The sequence below is a fragment of the Hippocampus zosterae genome, chromosome 1 (genome assembly GCF_025434085.1).
Source record: "Hippocampus zosterae strain Florida chromosome 1, ASM2543408v3, whole genome shotgun sequence".
NCBI classification, from domain to species: Eukaryota; Metazoa; Chordata; class Actinopteri; order Syngnathiformes; family Syngnathidae; genus Hippocampus; species Hippocampus zosterae.
Genome location: NC_067451.1, coordinates 26,634,678 through 26,648,877, shown reverse-complemented (window position 1 = coordinate 26,648,877; position 14,200 = coordinate 26,634,678). Strand labels below are relative to the sequence as shown.

Genomic DNA, 14,200 nt, shown 5'->3' with positions numbered 1-14,200 from the left:
CACTGCCCTGGGAAGCAGATGCAAATTATATGAAATCAGTGCAATCTCATTTTAATTATAGAGTGGGAAAATCTTAACACAGCTTAGAAGGGCATTTTTTCATGTTGCGCAGGTTAAGTAATACTTCACACATACATTAACAATCCCCTTATGAGTGAGCACTTTGCTTATTGGCAGAATAAACTCTTGAGGGTGGGGGTGGGGGGCTTCCTTAAGTAGAGCTGGACTCTGGGGGGGCTTCTACTGACGACAATAAGGAAGAAGGAAAGCGTAGCGTTCATTACATTTTCATTGCATTTATCCACATGTGCACTTAATGGACACTTCATTAGGTGCGACTGCTCAGTCCAGTGAAAACCAATCTGCGAGCTGTGTCAAAAAACGTTCCTTTGCAAAGTCAATAATACTATTTGGGGTTAACACTGATTATGATTATTGGCAGTATAATTATTATTATTGTTGTTGGTTGCAGGGGTGGTTTCACATTTTGTAAGTGGGGAGCAGATGAAGTTACTTTTACCCAAGAGTGCATTACTTATTTCGACCCAGTTTGTAAGTGGGGAGCAGATGAAGTTACTTTTACCCAAGAGTGCATTACTTATTTCGAACCAGCTGATTGGATTTTTGAGGGCCTAAATCAAAACTGAGCATTTTTATCTGCAAAAAGACATATTTTCATTCAAATGAACTTTTTTTTCATGAAACCAATTTTTATTCATTGATCCTATTACTATTACTATTGATCGATTGTCTGCGATTGGTTGCCAACCAGTTCTGGGTGCCAGGACAGCTAAGGTAGGCTCCAGCATGCCCACGACCCTTATGAGGATAAGCGGATTAGAGAATGGACGGATGGCCTATTGATTGATTATAAGCGATGTTTCGATGTGTGACCTCCACTGCTGAAGAACACGTATAGTATTAGCACATTTGAAAATATGCTTGGAATGCTGTTTGTAAAATACCTTGAAATGATGTTTCGTGTTGTTTCCTGACACATTAAGGCTTTGAATTGCCTCCAAAGATAAGAATCAAATTGGGCAAGATCTGGGAGGCCACTTCTCAACACCAAACTGAAAAAAATCTGAGCATCTGGAGACTACTTATCTAACCAGTGACACACGTGTAATGACCATAATCAGATGGAGGTCCATCCTGCTGAAAGTATACAGTCCTAAGGAATTACAGTCTTATTTTATTCGTTTATCAGTGATGGGCAATTAATGCTTTCTTGCAACTGAAACTTTGCGGTGTTGAGATTTCCATGGAGGACACACAATGAAATGAGATTTCAAAAGAATGCCGTCATGAGGAGCGTATCTACTGTACTAGACACCTTCCATAATAATAATAATAATAATAATAATAATAATAATAATAATAATGGCCATAGCAACAATAATGATGGCAGCAGCAGAGTGGGTAGTATATAAAACATTGCGGTTATGTTTGTGCAAATATGCAGAGGGAATAGAGTCGACAGCAGCTCAGTGCATCATGGGAAATCACCCAGCAGTCTTTGCATACACGGCCGCGTAACAAAGGCATGATTTGCACAATGGTGAGGTCTTCTTGCGGCAGCCCTGCTAGATGGATTTGCAAGCGTGCAGCCTAGCTGTAACAAATGCATGCATCTGATATTTTTAAAACCGGATTGCTCTTTTGCAGCAAGTCCCTACGATGTAAATATATGAGTGCATGGAAATGTAATATAGCCGAATAAGATTACGGCAAAGGTGTAATCAAAGCCCAAGGCTAAGGATCTGAACCACATTGTATTTAGGGTTTCCATTAGAGAGCCATTAAGACAACCATACACAGGAAATGTATGATCATATTTTTCCAGTATATATAGTATACAGTAATGTTTCCCAACTTTCTGGAGTCAAGGCGCCAAATTCACTTTAGAGAAAATGTTATGGTACAGTGCCAAAAAAAAATGTCAAAAAGTGGATACACTGGACAGTCAAAAAGCATTTCAAGTGAATACATCCATCCATCCATTTTTCGATTCGCTTTATCCTCACAAGTGTTGCGGGGGTGCTGGAGCCTATCCCAGCTGTCTTCGGGCAGTAGGCGGTGGACACCCTGAACCGGTTGCCAACTAATCGCAGGGCACACAGAGACGAACAACCAACAGTGCTCACACTCACACTTATAGGGACAATTGATAGTGTTCCATTAACCTGCCATTTATGGTTTTGGAATGTGGGAGGAAACCAGAGAACCCAGAGAAAACCCACGCAGGCATGAGGAGAACATGCACACTCCTCACAGGAAGGCCGGAGCCGAATTGAACTCTTGTCCGGATCAGTTCGTGCAAATCATGCCCATATGGATCAGAGCAGATTCTGTACAGCGGCATCCAATTGCACCATCGTCACCGAGCCCCGTCTCCAGATCAGGGAGGAGGAGGAAGGACAAACAGACAAAGCGGCAGTATAAAAAGGGCAACATCGAGTTCAGCAAAATGCAAGAGTATACAAATGAGTCTTATTTCAACTAAGCTAGCTACTCTAATTTCCATGGGTAAGGCACTGCAGGGTACTGGAGCTATAAAATATAAATATAATATAAAACACTCTAGAACCTGCAGACTCTTTTTGGCTTTCGGGCTCACGAAATGGCCAGCTTGTTCTGAACAAAGAGTTTGGGGTGGAACACACGGCGTCACTAAGTCAACAAGATCGGAAGGTGCTAGGCCGTGGAATATTTTATAGGTAAGTAGCAAAACCTTAAAATCGCATCTCAAATAGACCGGAAGCCAATGCAAGTTGACGAGTATTGGTGTAATGTTGAACTTCTTCTTCCACGTCGGGAGTTAAGCTGGAGCATTTTGTACGAACTGCAAGCATTTAACACTGGACATGGGAAGCCCACGTTGCAATAATCGAGGCGGGATGTAGCAAACGCATTGATTATGATTGATTGATTATGAGTTACCAGGAGATATAATGAGACATATCTTTGTGATACTGCAAAGGTGAGAAAAACACAGTTCTCCTTATATTCTTAATGTGCATTTGAAAAGAGAGCATTGAATCAATTATAGCACCTAGAATTTTTGCTGGATCACTTAGCGAGTAGATACATGTACATGGATTTATGTCAAAGACCATCTTAAATTAGAGTCTCCTCGTCCACCCCCAGCTCCCCCGCCTTGGGTTTGACACCTGTGCCCTAGACTACAGTATATTTTGTCATTGGATTCTATGTTTTCGAAGAGTTGAAGAGCATACAAGACTCATCCAGGACCAACATGTTTTATGCATTATACATCAGGTCTTTGTGTATAATACATAATGTTCCTCACATTTTGCAGATCTTTGCAGTGCTCCAGGTTCGCCATGTCCCTCGAGAAAAGCTACGGAGATTTCGTCACCCACTAATCTGGTCCCACGCTCCGGCTCTGGGGGTCGTCGTAAACTGGGATCCCGTCACGGTTGGGCTTTGACCAGAGGTGGTGCCGGAGTTTCTCAATCCTTCAGTCCGGGCGACCAGAAGACCCCACCTCGTCTCCGCCTGCTTTCCGGTCAGACCACCTCCAAAGTCCTCTGGGAGAGCGAGAGCGGCGAAACAAGCGCACCACAGCAGGCAGCGGAGGGCAAAGTGAACAGTCCGGAGAGCTCTGAGGAGAAGACAAACGGAGGTGGGAATGAGGAGGAGGACACAAAATTATCCGAACAGGTGATCGGGTCAGAGATAATACATTATTCATGCAAGTCTTCTCTCTTTTACAGATCAACTTTCCAGCAATGGCACATGAAAAAGACTCATAGACTCACTCGACTCAGTTTATATGGATGGAACAATTGCACTCACACATTGTTTTAAGGCATCGCATTGTCAAGTTTACCATTTTGAATAAAGTGAATATTCTTCACAGTGTTGTAAATACAATTATGAGGAAACCTAACTAACTGATGATCTTTTCATGTGCTGATGGTTATCCACTGGAGCTAACTTACAGAGGCAAAATGCAGTGCTGTCATGCAAAACCACAATCGAAACAAAGCCTGTTATTAGCGTCGTGGTACTTCTGATTGAACAAATTCAGTGATTTAATATTGTTTTCCAAGCTTTTTGTAGTTCCTTATCGTGTCTCATCCATACATGAGCCAATCATGATGATTTGGACAACCTGAACTTTCACTGTTTAAAGTGGCATCTTGGTCTTTGTCAAGAGTTTTGTAGCGTAGATAAGCTATGAAAGCATTCAAGTGGAGTAGACAAGTGCACTTAAGCAGTGCTCGCACTGCGTCATCTCGTCCACCATAAACCTTTATAGGATTATCTCACTTCAAGGTAAAAAGCGGAAGTCTATTAGAGCGCAGGTGCTTCCTCATAATGGGCCATATTAACTCGGAAACAAGGAGAAATGAATATCGGTGGAAGTGACGTGCCGAATAAAGATTGTGCTGCTTGATTCAAGTGTATTCGACCAAGCATATACTGAGTATGCAGTTGGAGAAACGGGGAGAAACAAGGGCCATCTGGCTCACATGTGGTTCACTTTAAGGCTCCTGTCAAGCCGGGCGCTGGGCTAGGGCTAAATGATCTAATAGCTCACTTGTACCAAATGGTTCCAATGCAGAACTGACACTCAGACAGATGGGTGCGTGGGGGCTGTGTGTGTGATTGTGTGTGTGTGTGTGTGTGTGGGAGGGGGGATCATAATGGAGCCGCATATGGGAGGGGCAGTTATCTTTCAAGAAGCCTCATTTTCTCACAGTGGGATAAAGACACAGTATTCAAAATGAATGAGAAGTAAGGGTCTTCTCTGGGCCACAACTCATGGCCAGACGCTTACACACTCCTGAACTCATGCACAATCCAATACATAAATACTGGATTACGCAGAACAGTAATGTCACTTTGCAAAACCCATTTATTTGTTTTTATGATGTTTTTATACAATACGAGACCATTTTTCTCATTGAAAATGCAACACAAACCATTGTTGTGTTTTTTGGGCTGGAACAGATTTAATGGTATTTTAAATCATTTTAATGGGGATAAGTGATTTGTTATACAGTGGAACCTCAATATAACAGAGTTCATAGTACAAGGGAAACCATGCTAGTGCATTGTCGGTAATTGTTGAGGGCAAAAACAATCAAGCGCATCATCCAGCCCACATTTTTTTTGTCTTGACAGCTTTGTAGGAGTAGCACAACACTTCTTGAAATTATCCAGGATACCAAATTCTTTGTCTCTGTCGTGGTGGGTTGTCGCTAATAAGGTAGCAACCAGCTGACCCCGCAATTAACGATCAGAAATAAGTGTCCAGTGCACTCAAAGAGCTCCCTCGTACTGTGTCGAAGTCTGTTAGTGCCAGAAGTATTTTCGTGGTTGTGCCACTCTTGTCGCAGATATACCATTAGACTAGAACTGTCGGTTGTCTGGAAGGTTCCGGAACATAGACTCTGGAAAGTTGATCTAACAAAATATTTATATAGCTTCCTTGGCAATTTGAAATAATTTTGTACTGTACTGGGCAGTTTTAGGCCAAAAAAAAGGACAATGCAATATTTTTGTACTGTATTAGGTATTTTTAATCCACGAGAAAAAAAAATATTACAATTTAACGGACAATCTGCTCGAACGGATGACACTTCCCCCTCTGTTAATCCGTTAAATGGAAATTCTATTGTATGAATGCATTAAGTTCCAAGCTTGGTCACGCAACAAATTAAACTTTTTGAGCCAAAGTACCACTTTAATATGTTTTCAGTCACGCCTGTGAAGCAGGGGATTTTGCGTTTGATTCTCAGCTCCGTCTCGGAGGCTGTGCGCTGTCGAACAGGCCCAAAGTCAACTGGGATAGACCCTAGCTCATCTACGGCCCTCAATGTGGACAAAAGCTTTGGAAAAAGGATTGATGGATGATCTCACTGTTTTCCCTTTTCTTTAAAGGTCTGTGCATTTGGATGTAGAAGACTCAAGGGAAGAGCTGACTAGCTCACAACACAACCCTGAATCCTGATCAGATAATGACTAATGGACTGCATCAATTATGAAGTTGACATGGTGACATCATTCCAAACAAAGTCTTCTAATAAGGCAGGACACAGCCGCGGAAAGTTATTGCTTCTTTCAGTCATTCTGAGCTTTGTTATCAATGCGAGGCAACAAGAACAGCAAAAGCCGTGTCCGCCTTCGCAGTGTTCCAATTTAAAATTCCTAACAGTGTGTCAAGAAGTTCCTCACGACCGCCGGCTGTTGTGTGAGGAGGAGGAGGGAGATGATCAATTTTCACTTTGACCTTTGTTTATTCAGCCACCGCTCTTCGCTGAAGCAAGAAGACGAGAGAGAAATCATTCAAAAAAAGCCTGGGAGAAAATAAATAGAGGAAGCAAAAAAAACCAAAACAAAACAACAACGAAAATGAGCGATTAGATGCCATTGTTGCTTCTTGATTCCTAAAGGGATGAATGATGGATGTGCGCCCCGGTTGACATCAATGTACGGATCTGAAGACGGAGCGCCGCTTGCTTCATTACAGAGAACCTGAGGGCCGCAACATGATTGGCCGACATCACTTTTCCAAGCAAACTTCTCCATGTTTTGGTTGTCCTCATTATTCCCCTCTGCCCCCTGAGCCCCAGTCCTTTCCTGAGCCATCATATTTTAATGACCGTGTCTCACTAAAGGGCCTCCGCTGAGCAAATACCACACTTGGGCCACTTAGCCCGCTAACTGAGCAGGCCAAGGCATCATAAATGCTCGGAGCCGTATCGGATGTTTGTTAAGTCGGGCGTGTCTTTGCAGTTTGGCTCGTTTCCGAGTATCTGCGCCATACAGTGACAATAACCGTTTTACGTTCTATTCCTACGTCAGCACACGTCACTGGGACTCGACTGCAGATTGATCAAAAAGTTGTCATTCATAGTTTGTTGTCTTCACTGACTTTAGGGGGCATGAGACAAGCAAGGCGGTCCTTGATGGAGGTGTGGCGAGGTAAATTCAATTCATGATAATTTGCTCGGGGCGGAAGAAGGAAGGTCGGAGGGAAAACAACAACTAACCCCGTGACCTCGCCTCTTCACAAAACTGTCACAATCCCCCAGCTCTCAGCGGGCTTTTACTCAATGAGGTGAGCTTGTGCATCTATAACTTCTTCCTCCCTCACCCCGTCTGCATCCATCTCTCCATCCGCCGCAATCCCCCCTCCCCCCGACTCCCCCTTGTCCTCTCCCCAAGTGTATTAAGGGGCTTTGACGCGCTCAGTAAAAAGCTGATTTATTCCCTCTGAGGTATCGATCGTTTTTTGCATTAAAGATTATAATTCATTACCTCGGCCCCTTTTAATACATTAAACACTCAAAAATAAAACAGCCCCTCCCACCACCACTTCCACCGAGGCTCGCCGCATCCCAAGGGTACGCGAAAACACTCACGTCGCAATGTCCTACATGTTGTGCCGGAACGGAAGATGATTACAGCCGCTTTATTTTGTGACATGCAAAATGATAATGGCCTTTAAGCCGAACCTGAGGAGCAATGGGGCAGCTCCCGGCCAGGGGACCAGACCCAGGTCTTGACTCCATAAGTTGGCAACTGGCGAGGAACAACTTTAAAAGCAAATAGGCCAGTGCCTCTCAAACATGCACACACCAAGGATCGTCTAAAATGTTTTAAAAAATAAATAAATAAATACCCGGCCTATTTAGATAAAGAAAGGAGTCGGAAGGCCAGATTTCAGTTTTCAAATGTTGGGACTGAAAATAAAAAGTCAACAGAAAAGTAAATACTCAGGTTAAGTAAAGATACTGTACCTGAATAATCTAAAATCGAGGTACAGTGTTCCCATCGCTGGAAACAATCGTACCCACTCGGCATTTGTCACTTGACTTGAGCAGTGGGAAAATGGACAAAATACTGCAATGTCCAGAGGTCGGGCACACAATATAAGGAAGATACAAAATCTTTCGTAGAAAATGGACAGATGGGTTTGAAGTGGAGGCTCTACTGCCTTTGTTCCAGTTTTGTTTTGGATTTATTATTTTTTTAATTGCGTTTTGGTCCACAGTGGGGATTTGGACCCGCAAGTCCGACGACAAACATAAATGCGCGTGTCGCCACGCCGAGGAGTACTAAACCTTCCCCGAAGGAGTTCAATTTAAGGATCTTGTGCTGCCTACATGCTGTCTGTCAATGCGCTCTGCCTGTGTAGGAAAGCTGCCGAGATTTAAGAAGCACCGTGTGTCCGCTATTGATTTTGGCCCAAAAGGCTGCACCAATTTCCCCACAGCAAAATAGGATTGTCCCTCCCCGTGTCCCACGGCCTGGACAGATTGATTCGAGAGGACTTGAAGAGCAATCACACTGATTTTTTACCTCCTTGGAGTGTCATTCCCTTGTCATCCGTCCCTCTCCCTTTCCCTCCTTCCATTGAAGGACTCCACCACCTCCAAACTTCTCTTTGTCCACTCAGCCCCCACGCACCCTTTACCTCCCCCCCAACCGTCGCCGCTCTTTCCCACTGACAGGCTTTCAGACACTAAATCAGAGACATTGATCCAGCCCAGCCCGAGTGTCCTGGATTCTGCTAAAGAGCCATTTTCATTTCACTAGCAGTTTACTGGCTCGGCTGACCCCACTTCCTCCCGAGAAAACAAACATCACTCTCCTCCATCGCCCTCTCATCCATACACATCAGCCGTCGCATCTTCACATGTCAGCCTGCCATATTTATCATACAGTTGCTCTAAATCATTGATCCAAATATTAGAAACAGCAGTCTAAGAATGCGGTGCTACAACACTGCAAACTCCAACCACTGAAGTTAAAAAGTATATTGTCTGTAAATAAACAATAATAGTGACAGTCAAACTCTTGATACTTGATACCAGGGGTCACCAATGTGGTGCCCGCAGGCCTTTTCGGGAAAATACCTTACCCGTGGTGGAGCATTGTCATTTTCGAAGGATGTTGTAGAAGTGATCATTGGGAAATAATGACTGACTTTGGGCAGTAGGCGGGGGACACCCTGAACCGGTTGCCAGCCAATGAGTACACATAGATTCACGCTCACACTCACACCTAGGCACAATTTAGAGTACAGTATTCCACTCACCTGACATGCATGTTTTTGGAGTGTGGGAGGAAACCGGAGTACCTTCTTTCGTGGTCAATAGAATTTGGCCCATACCGGATGTTCATTTGGTGAGCTATCAGCCTTATCTGATCTCCTCATAACTTATGGGACTTTGCAATATCTCCTTTCTAAATAAATGACATATTCAGACAGTTTTTACTCGCAATGTTGTCGACATATAGTTATAATGGTCTTGAGAAGCACTTGCTTGCTGTGTCAGTGGGGCACGATTACGTCCTTTGTGATTAAAAAGCTTGTCAACTATTGATTGTAGTGCCCTGTTTTCCCGCTTTATTTTCCTCCCTTTTAAAAGACCCTGGTCAGTTCGTTGCAACATAAAGGGCAGTGTGAGTTTGCCACTTGGAACGGTTGACTCTCAGGAGCAGTAAGCGTCAATGTGTGAGCGGGCCTTGGGGAGGAAACAGTCCCAGAGCTGCGAGGTCTGGTCGAGGGGAGGTGTCACATAGGGGCTGAAGCCCGACGGCATCACAGCTGACAACCTGGACTGTCTAACTGTCATCTATTATTGTCAGAGGTGGCGCAAACAATCAGACCCTGGACCTGAGTCCGGTAAAAGTAGAAGTACTAATTCAACTCGTGCGCTAAAGTCACATTGAAAAAGTAATGGGCCAAGTACTAAGTTAAAAAGTTTACTGTCAATTATAGATAATATTTGTTTTGATCATTTGGCAACAATACCAAAAAGGTTATTTGCACACACATTTGTTGCCCTGTTTCATTACGTGTTAAATTGATATTGCGCTTGTACTGAGAAGGGGGAGCAAAAAATCATGCCGCTCATCTTCATCTGGCACCGGGGCCTGAGAAATGGTGGATGGAATTATGAACAATTCCCAACAGCAATCAGCGTTAGCACAAAACCATCAACCTAAACCTACAGGGGCAAAAACATAATAAACCGAGTGCATTGACAATAAAAGATTAGCAGAACACCTGAAATGTTTTGGGAGGACCTTTCAATGGTGTCAGACTTCTGTTTAACGGGAGTTTGAATTTGACTGGTTGATTCTGAACACATCCACATATGCCAGTGAAAAGCAAACCACATGATCCCAGTTGGATATTTTCAATTCGCCACTTGAAAAGATTTTTCAAAGGAATTAATTTGAGTTCTATAGGTTACAGGTCACAATAATGGTAGAAATAGTTTGGAAGGGCTGTGTAGACTTTAGAGACTTTATGCGCTGTTTATGACATAGTGTTCGTCTTGCTTGTACACAGTGTTTTGTTGTGGAGAAACAATTACAATGACAGTCGCTTTGAATTGTATTTCATCAGAAACTCGCTTTGCAAACCACCAAGGGAATATTGTTAAACCTTTGTTTTTATTTTCAGGAATCAAACTGTTGAATCACCTTTTTTCCCCTCTTTAAATTACAATTCAAAATTATAAATTCAAAACAAAGTTTGGGTAGAAAAAGCATCACGAGCACTGTTAACATTTTGTTTGAACCTGAAACTGAAATAAATGTGGAGCTGTGTTGCAGACCTGCAGCTCATCAGCCAAGTTTGTGAAGCGTAATAATGCATGACTCATCCGTTTTTTTGTTCTTGTCCCTGTGTACGTTGGCTGGAAGAACATCAAGTGAGGAGCGTTAACTTATTAACTTTTCATCATCTCGGGGACACGCGGCGCAAGAGCAAAGAGCCGACACGGACTGGTACCAAGGTTACAAAACTTTGGGACTTTTCGTTGCTTCATTAGTTAATTACCTTGGCTGGTACCACACAGGCAAAACATTCATCACATCAAATGATGAATTAAAACACTGCAAAAGAGCGTCCATCATTCAGAATACAGAAATTCAACAGAAAAGGGAGGAGACAAGCGAAAGCAAGCACTGTCAAAATGCTAAATGGGTTTTGACGACAGTGTTTGGGTGCACACAGCTTGTTCTGATGTGATTGGACAGTGAAAAAGCACCTGAAAATGTTGAACTTGGCAACAGATAGTGAACAATTAAAACGTTGTGTGGAGCAAGGCAAAATAAAATGTGATCAAGACTATAAACATGATCAACATGCAGTCAACTTACCGGTACCTTTGCGTCATTTGAGAGGCATGTCCTGGCAGTGATCATTTTCCTGACAATTTGCTTTTTTTTTTTTTTTAATTAAATGAGTGGGTCAATTTCTGCAAGAGTACACCGAAACAAGATCATTGTTATTAACACCTAAGTTGGTAACTCTGCCATTTCGCCCAAGTGATGCCACTTACCGGACGTCCCCAGGACATAAAATCTACAAACAAACAATCACATTAATTTTCATGGAGACAGGCGTCCATTTTTAATTAATACAGTTTAACATCCACTCAAACTATAACACTGTAAAGATAGCATTTGCCGCCTCTCTCTGACTTTACCAAGAAATAGAACAAGTGACATTTCGATGGCGTTCCTACAAAAGCAAATGGCACCGATTTGAAGGGATGGCCAATGTGCCGTTTTATATGAAGCTTAACTAAGTTCAACATAGATACCAGACAATAGTGGCAAAGCACCACGTTGATCTAAATGAAGCTCCTCAACCCTCATCAACATAGTTCATTGCCACCAAATCCCAGACAACAACAGCAAAGCATTATTTTAATCTGAAAGAAGCTCCACAATACTTGTCAACATAGTTTATTTCACTATTAGATTTTTTTTCCGGCGTGTCTAACAGAGGATAGTCTATCCTAAAACTCTGCAAATAGGCAAATTGGCGAGGTGCAAATCAGGAATCGGTGGGCAAACACTATATTCGCACATACTGTATTTGTACAGTACACATCATACAGTCTATCAGCAGAGACATTTAACCAACTAACTAAGTAACTCAGGTTGATGAAGGTAATCATTCTCCATTAAACAGCAAGGTGGCTCTCAGCCACCCCCCCCCCCACCCTCCACACAAAGACACACACACAGAAGCTTTTCGAATATGCCTCCGAGCCTTTCAGTTAGCCAAACAGTTGGCATAATTGCTCTTCATGTGTCAAGGAAAAGGGAGGAAAAGATTACGGACGGGACAGTGACGAAAATTGGTGGCGGGATAATGAGACTCGTTTTCTTTTTTATCCTCCCATCCTGTCTCTACCTCTCCCCTCCTCTCTTGCTCATTATTCAGATTGACTGGTTGGAGATTAGCTTCACAGTCTGCTGCTAATAAAAAAAAAGAAAAAAAAAGAAAAACAGAGTCCCCTTAGACGAGTTCATCAGGCTCGCCATCCAGCTTCTCCCTTCATCTTCCCGTCGGCTTTGCATCCTCTCATCTCTTCCTTTTTGCTGCCTCTCAGTTTGAACTACGTCCTCCCGCTTTCCTCCATCTGTTTATTTTTCCACTCTGCTGTAATGCAGGGGGGAAAAAGGGAAATGAGGAAGAGGAGGTGTAGGAAGCACAGGTTCAGACAGGGAGAATAATCAAAGAGCTCCAAATCCCTTTGAGACAAATGAGGCTTTTACAGAAAAAAGCCCTTTTCTTAACACAATGTCCGATTGTATGATTTTTTCCCCCATTCCTATGTGAAGGCTTCACCTCGAGACAGAACACCTCTATGGGCCCGAGCCACCGGATCACATTGTTCGGATCAATAAATACGCGTGTTGGCGGATAATAGCGGTGAGGCGCTGAACACTCATCACAAATGTGTCACACCCTGCAGCAAACAATGAAGCGCTTCTACAGATGTACTGTAGTGGGGGGGCGGGGGGGGGGGCGGGGGGGGGGAATTGCACCCGAGCAGCGCGCATGTGGCAGTGAAACGGCAACAAGAGAAAAAAGATCAATATGGTTAATACAAATAATACAATTATCTCTGTAGTTGAAATAAAATAATACTCCCAATACTGATACCACTACATGAACTAGTACAATTCCTTCTACATCAAGATTTTGCCAACAACAAGAGTGTGTGTGTGTGTGTGTGTGTGTGTATGTGTGTGTAGCATTTGATAAGTAGCACCTTTATTTTGCATATGAACCCTCTGGGCTATTTGTGTCTGCCTGACTTCCTGCTTTTGAACCATTTTAGCTGTGTTTATGCAAATGTAATGCAACTTCCCAAGGGTGGGGATTTTTGTCTGATTCTGTAGTTTCCAACTTCCACTCTGGAAAAATCTCAATATGATGCTGTACCTTTGGGCTTAATCAAAACCAACGAAAAGTACAGTTGCTCCTGTAATCATTTTGATTTACTACTTTGAATCTGAAAAGAGGTGTTTAATGGCTTCCTGAACTCCAACGAAGCAAATGAATGACTCAAACTTGATTTAAAGACATGGAGATAGCCTTTGCTGATCTTTGAAAACAATTTACAATTAATTTAGTGAGTGCATTCTGCTGCTGTAAAAAGACTTTACTATTAACAACAATAGAAAAATCTGTTTTTTTTCTTTTTTAGGGTGTTTTATGACTTCTGCATTGTGCAATCAGACTGGAATTTGGAAGCTGGCGAAAAAGTATCAGACGGGATGACTAATTCATGCTAATGACAAAGACTGACGCTAGTTACAAACTCTAAAGGGGAAGTCAAGTAAAAAAATGTCATACTATAAAACAATGCGATACTATATGCTATGTGCCCCCACCTGTCTAAACACCGCATTCTGATGAAAATAGCATTTGTGAAAAATGAATCCGAAAAATCCGCTCATTTTTATCCATCTCCGGTGGCAGCCATTTTGCTTTTGTATCACCACTTGATGTCAAATGAAAATGCAATCACAGTGCCTATGGTCTCAGGTACAGACCTATCACACCTCATCTGTTTTCTGAGTTTGGTCATGTGATGTTCACAAGCTGAGCCTTTAGCCACACTTTGTGGTTTGAGATCAGAATATTCTCAGCATCAGTATATTCAATTAGGTAAAAAGTGGCAATTTGTCTATGAGACGCGCCCCCACCCCCCTCCCTCCGTCCACACTTCAAAGGAAAGGAGAAAGTATTTTCATTGGTGGTCCAGTGACCTGTATCACACATTGAGAAGAAAATCAATTCATACGCAAGGAGTTCGTGTGGTTAGCTTTAATAAGCTGGCGTGTACACACCGCCATTGTACTATTGATCTACTGAAGTAAAGACGAGTGCGTGCTGATG

At 42.8% G+C, this 14,200-nt stretch overlaps 2 protein-coding genes across 2 annotated transcripts in view; one reads left to right on the top strand and one right to left on the bottom strand.

Moving 5' to 3' along the window:
- The window catches only part of scyl1 (SCY1-like, kinase-like 1), a 123,254-nt gene extending 122,645 nt beyond the window's left edge, over positions 1–609 (bottom strand). The window contains exon 1 of the mRNA XM_052073935.1: positions 599–609. The gene's annotated coding sequence lies outside the window, so the exon portion shown is untranslated. The remainder of the gene's footprint in view (positions 1–598) is intronic.
- ccdc88b (coiled-coil domain containing 88B) overlaps positions 1–3,883 on the top strand; it is a 59,306-nt gene extending 55,423 nt beyond the window's left edge. Inside the window, exons 26-27 of the mRNA XM_052073051.1 lie at positions 3,323–3,649; positions 3,741–3,883. Coding sequence (XP_051929011.1) covers positions 3,323–3,649; positions 3,741–3,766 — 353 coding nt within the window. The 3' untranslated portion in view covers positions 3,767–3,883. The remainder of the gene's footprint in view (positions 1–3,322; positions 3,650–3,740) is intronic.
- Positions 3,884–14,200: the final 10,317 nt, after the last annotated feature.